Source organism: Lolium rigidum, chromosome 7 (assembly GCF_022539505.1).
Source record: "Lolium rigidum isolate FL_2022 chromosome 7, APGP_CSIRO_Lrig_0.1, whole genome shotgun sequence".
NCBI lineage: Eukaryota > Viridiplantae > Streptophyta > Magnoliopsida > Poales > Poaceae > Lolium > Lolium rigidum.
The window spans coordinates 204,011,629-204,017,207 of NC_061514.1; the positions used below are offsets into that span (position 1 = coordinate 204,011,629).

At 50.8% G+C, this 5,579-nt stretch overlaps 1 protein-coding gene across 1 annotated transcript; it reads left to right on the plus strand.

Annotated features, from left to right (window-relative positions):
• The first annotated feature begins 2,431 nt into the window (after positions 1–2,431).
• On the plus strand, positions 2,432–5,374 carry LOC124679207 (probable 1-deoxy-D-xylulose-5-phosphate synthase 2, chloroplastic). Its single transcript, XM_047215007.1, has 4 exons — positions 2,432–2,637; positions 2,743–2,925; positions 3,018–4,754; positions 4,882–5,374. The coding sequence occupies exons 1-4, from the start codon at positions 2,563–2,565 to the stop codon at positions 5,026–5,028; spliced, it is 2,142 nt and encodes a 713-aa protein (XP_047070963.1). The 5' UTR covers positions 2,432–2,562; the 3' UTR covers positions 5,029–5,374.
• Positions 5,375–5,579: the final 205 nt, after the last annotated feature.

The window sequence follows — 5,579 nt, forward strand, 5'->3', positions numbered from 1 at the left end:
TGGAAAAATACCAGTGGGACTGGTGGAGATGTACCTAGGAGGTACGGTGGAAAGTTGAAAGTGTTTTGGTCACTCCGATGGCCGGAAATGAAAATGGGTCTGCCTTACCTATTTGTCTTCAAATAAACTTGTTTTCAAAAAGGGTTTCAACAAAGATATAGAGATGTCGTATTCTCGAGAGGAACCACCTCTCGCTCCTTGTCGCCCTAGTTTAGTGCATGTTCCTTGCTACTGCCATACTGCATATTCTTTATTTGTCTCTAAGGTGGTTTGCGAGTACATTCAAACGTACTCATTGGCATTGTTGTTCTGGCTATTTACTTGATCAGATTTTGAAGAGGAGTACTACGAAGAAGAGGAGTATGACGCCGGAAACACGAACTAGGACGCTCTCCCAGTCAGTCGCATGTAGGGTAAAGGCTTGACTTGGGTTCCACCGCTTTTGGAGTCAAGTTGTTTCCGCTGATGTTTGATGAACTACGGCCGTGATGGCCTATGATGTAAGACTTCCGTAATACTTTTAATCCGGTACTGTAATGAATGATGTAATCTGGTATCAGTTCGGTTATGTATTCACGATGGAATGATCTTGGGATCGTGAAGTTGTATGCATAACAGGAGTTTCGGACTAGTAAATCCGGGGGTCCACACTAAGCTAGAGTTCTATCGCTTCATAAGATAGTCCATAGCGTTTGGAAACACTTCCTGGTATTGTGAAATTTTACTGGCCGGTGCTCGTGGTTTTTTCCCACTGTGTTAAACGAGTTTTTAACGTTAAATCTTGCATCTCCTGCTATGAGTTATTTTTTGCTCTTCTTTATTGTCTATCGTGTTTGTAACACTGACCGTGTGAATCTCTGAATTAAAAGAAAGTAACTTAGCTCAACTGAATTCCATTGTGGCTGGCCGTTGGCTGCTTAGCGAGCTAACCGTGCACTTTCGTGTGCGCGTCCACGGGTACGCGCCTCCGAAGAAAAGCTGTTCCTAGCTCCAATGGTGGAGAAGAGAGTGCAGAGCGGTCGGAGAAAATCACGGTGGTTCCCATGGCGGGGATCACCCTTCACCCATGCCACCGGCTGCTTAGCCAGGAAGAGGGCCAACACAATCATCGTCCCCACGCCAAGGAATATACGAGAGGAGATCGAGCTGCGCGTATAGGGGAAGTTTCCAAAACGAAGGCCATCCAGCAGCGAGGCCCGTTAATTGGCCTCGTCTACGGAGAATCAGGCGCGGCTGGGAGGAAGCATCTTCTCTACATCCTTTTTTTTTTTAGTGGAACGGCTTACTCTTCCTGTCCTGGGTTTGGCCGGTCAGAACACGTGAGGGGCAGATGTGACTATATGTGCGAGGTGATTTGTTGTCTGGGTCAAAAATGCATGTGTTGAACTGAGGCAGGCATGCTAGACAGCAACGGGGTGCAACTGTGCAAGTCATGGGCCGTCATTTGACTACATATTTAGTAGATAAATATCGAGACCAAGGAAAATATTAGAGCTAGTAACAAATATCTTTTCATTTGGATAATTGTACCATTAAGCTTTATGACATTTACTCATGCACTAATACTCTCTCCATGATTATATACTCACAAGGTCACTTATTCTCTTCTTAGTCAAACTTGTTAAATTAAGTTATATCAAATTTACAGAAAAAGGTATCAACGTGTATAATATCAAATCAATATCACTAAACCTACCATCAATTACGCATTCACAAAATAGTCATTGGCTATTATACATGTTGAGATGTTTTTCTTGAAGATGTGGTTAAAATTAAACATGCTTGACATAAAACAAGAGTAAGATTGAGTGGCATTGTATATAAGACTAAGGGAGTATATTCTCATCATCAAATTAATCAAGTACTACTTCCCGCTAACCAATAAATGGCATATCTAACGCTACCACCACTAATATTCCTCTTAATATTTTTCTTAAACACCAATCAAGATCAGACAAGATGGAATTGGTAATGTGAAAGTATTTTCACCTTCCATAAAAAATGTATATATATAAATTAATAAATATGCTTTTGCCTTAACCTGGTTATCTGATCATGCTTTTGCCTTCTCGAAACCATGTTTTTGCTTATTTCATTGTTTGATTCAAAAATAAAAATTATTTCTGAAAATTCTCTTTTATATTATAAAATAGGTTAAGTGTCCATTGGAAGGCTTAACTTGCAGTACGACGTATATATATTTCAGTCTGATGTAGAAAATTATTAACTAAATAGACAAATGTTGGTCGGGCAAAACGGGCAAATCCCACAACAATACCAAAAGCAGCTTATCTGAACGTCCTTGCTACCATATGTTTGCTATTTGAATATTCATTCTCCACACTTGTCATCTTCATGAAGTCATCCCTCCTCCCGCGCGGCTATTTAAACAGCAGCTGCCTCTACTTCCCCCTCCACTCCTCACCTCTCCTCCTCTCCTCCCTCGGTTACCACAACCACATCGACCTTGTCGATCGAGCTTCACTTGTATCTGAAGCAGCTAATCACAAGCTCTAGAAAGTAGCTGCCCCTTGTGCACACAACACGGTGTCTGTGTCTCTAATGGCGCTCCAAGCATCATCACCATCCATGTTCCGCGCCGCACCGGTCACCGCTCCCGCTTCTTGCCGTCGGCAGGTACGTACGCCGGAACAAATGTCCCGTGTTGGATCGCCCGAGAATTCAGTCGTTATCAGCTACTCCGGTAATTGGATTTGTTGCTGATTCTGATATGACTTGCAGTTCCAAGTGCGCGCGAGCCCAGCATCCTCGGCTAGCAGCGCCGGTGGCGGCGATGGCAAGGTGGTGATGAACAAGGAACAGATGAAGGGCGCGTGGAAGATCGAATACTCCGGCGAGAAGCCCGAGACGCCGCTGCTCGACACGATCAACTACCCCGTCCACATGAAGAACCTCTCCAACACGGTATATCCATTGTCTCTGGCTCCGGCTGCGGGCTTCGTATATATGAAATGATTGCGGCAGCTGAATGATAAAAAACATGTTTGGCTTGGCAGGACCTGGAGCAGCTGTCGGCGGAGCTCCGTGCGGAGATCGTGCACACGGTGTCCAAGACCGGCGGCCACCTCAGCTCGAGCCTGGGCGTGGTGGAGCTCTCCGTGGCTCTGCACCACGTGTTCGACACACCGGAGGACAAGATCATCTGGGACGTCGGACACCAGTCGTACCCGCACAAGATCCTGACGGGGCGGCGTTCGCGGATGCACACAATCCGCAAGACCTCCGGACTGGCCGGGTTCCCGAAGCGCGACGAGAGCGCGCACGACGCATTCGGCGCCGGACACAGCTCCACGAGCATCTCCGCGGCGCTCGGGATGGCCGTGGGTCGCGACCTCCTCGGCAAGAAGAACCACGTCATCTCCGTGATCGGCGACGGCGCCATGACCGCAGGCCAGGCCTACGAGGCCATGAACAACTCCGGGTACCTCGACGCCAACATGATCGTCGTGCTCAACGACAACAAGCAGGTGTCCCTACCGACGGCCACCCTGGACGGTCCCTCCAAGCCCGTCGGCGCACTCAGCAAGGCGCTCACCAGGCTGCAGTCCAGCACCAAGTTCCGCCGCCTCCGTGAGGCCGCCAAGACCGTCACGAAGCAGATCGGCGGTTCGACGCACGAGGTGGCGGCCAAGGTGGACGAGTATGCGCGCGGCATGATCAGCGCGTCGGGATCATCGCTGTTCGAGGAGCTCGGGCTCTACTACATCGGCCCCGTCGACGGGCACAACCTGGAGGACCTTGTCACAATCTTCGAAAAGGTCAAGTCCATGCCGGCTCCGGGGCCGGTGCTCGTCCACATCGTGACGGAGAAGGGGAAGGGGTACCCGCCGGCGGAAGCCGCCGCCGACAAGATGCACGGTGTGGTCAAGTTTGACCCAAGGACAGGGAAGCAGTTCAAGACCAAGAGCCCGACGCTGTCGTACACGCAGTACTTCGCGGAGTCGCTGATCCGGGAGGCGGAGGTGGACGACAAGGTGGTGGCGATCCACGCGGCTATGGGCGGCGGCACGGGTCTCAACTACTTCCAGAAGCGGTTCCCGGAGCGGTGCTTCGACGTTGGCATCGCGGAGCAGCACGCCGTGACATTCGCCGCGGGGCTCGCTACGGAAGGGCTGAAGCCGTTCTGCGCCATCTACTCCTCCTTCCTTCAGCGCGGATACGATCAGGTGGTGCACGACGTGGACCTACAGAGGCTGCCGGTCCGCTTCGCCCTGGACAGGGCGGGGCTCGTCGGCGCGGACGGCCCCACGCACTGCGGCGCATTCGATGTCACCTACATGGCATGCTTGCCTAACATGGTGGTCATGGCGCCCGCCGACGAGGCTGAGCTCATGCACATGGTCGCCACCGCCAACGCAATCGACGACCGCCCAAGCTGTTTCCGCTTCCCCCGTGGCAACGGCATCGGCGCCGTCCTTCCTCTCAACAACAAGGGCACCGCCCTTGAGGTGGGCAAGGGGAGGGTGCTCGTCGGAGGAACCCGGGTGGCGATCCTGGGCTACGGCACGATTGTGCAGTCCTGCCTGAAGGCGGCCGAGGCGCTGAAAGAGCACGGCATCTTCATCACCGTGGCCGACGCCCGCTTCTGCAAGCCGCTCGACACGGAGCTCATCCGCGACCTCGCCGCCGAGCACGAGATTCTCATCACCGCCGAGGAAGGCTCCATCGGCGGCTTCGGCTCCCACGTTGCGCACTACCTTGGTCTCAACGGCCTCCTCGACGGCCACCTCAAAGTAAGCTAGCAACTCATTTGGTTCAGAATATTTTTTTCATACCGGATCGACATGGAAACATTTCGGTGCTCTTCTCCTCCTAATTGCATCTGTTGGTTATTAACTTTTTGTGTGATGATTTTTGCAGCTGAGATCGATGTTCCTACCCGACCGGTACATCGACCACGGCGCGCCGGAGGACCAGATGGAGGAGGCAGGGCTCACGCCGAGACACATTGCCGCCACGGTGCTGTCCCTGTTGGGTCGGCCATTGGAGGCACTCCACCTCAAGTGAACCGATTGGCGCACACCTTAACCAGAAACCACAGCCACATGGAGGAATATGGAAGGAGCACCTCCACACAAGGATCTTGGAATTATGTGCTTCGCCAGTAAGCAACAATCCTACGTGCTGAAATAGGTAGCTGGGATCCGGATGGGATGATTCTTCGCAAGTTGATTCCAATGCTTCCAATGGCAACTTAAGGGATAGAACTGGAGCCTTGCTTTGAGAGCAGGAGGATATTTTTGTGTCAGTGGCATAATGCATCTATACGTTCCTCTTAGCTAGGTTCTGTGTACAGCTAGTCACTGCAAGTGTATTAATTAATGAAACCATGTAATGCAATAATATTATGTAATTCATGTATGTGAGTGAGCACGATTAAATATGATCCTGTTCATTAAAAAATGAATTTGTTGTTCTTGTCCCCTGGGAAAGAATCAGCCCGGGGCTTTGTGAATTGTGATCTGATGGCATGTTCTATTCTGTGTGTTGTACGTGTTTCTTGGCAACTTTCAATGCTTCCAAGTACAGGAGGATGAACTGGAGCGATACTCTAAGCA

What these genes read in the sequence shown, in the direction of transcription:
- LOC124679207 (XM_047215007.1), top strand. Translation starts at nt 2,563, where the DNA reads ATGGCGCTCCAAGCATCATCACCATCCATGTTCCGCGCCGCACCGGTC. An exon ending in TGAAGAACCTCTCCAACACG is followed by an intron (nt 2,926 to 3,017) that starts GTATATCCATTG and finishes TTGGCTTGGCAG; the next exon opens with GACCTGGAGCAGCTGTCGGC. An exon ending in TCCTCGACGGCCACCTCAAA is followed by an intron (nt 4,755 to 4,881) that starts GTAAGCTAGCAA and finishes TGATTTTTGCAG; the next exon opens with CTGAGATCGATGTTCCTACC.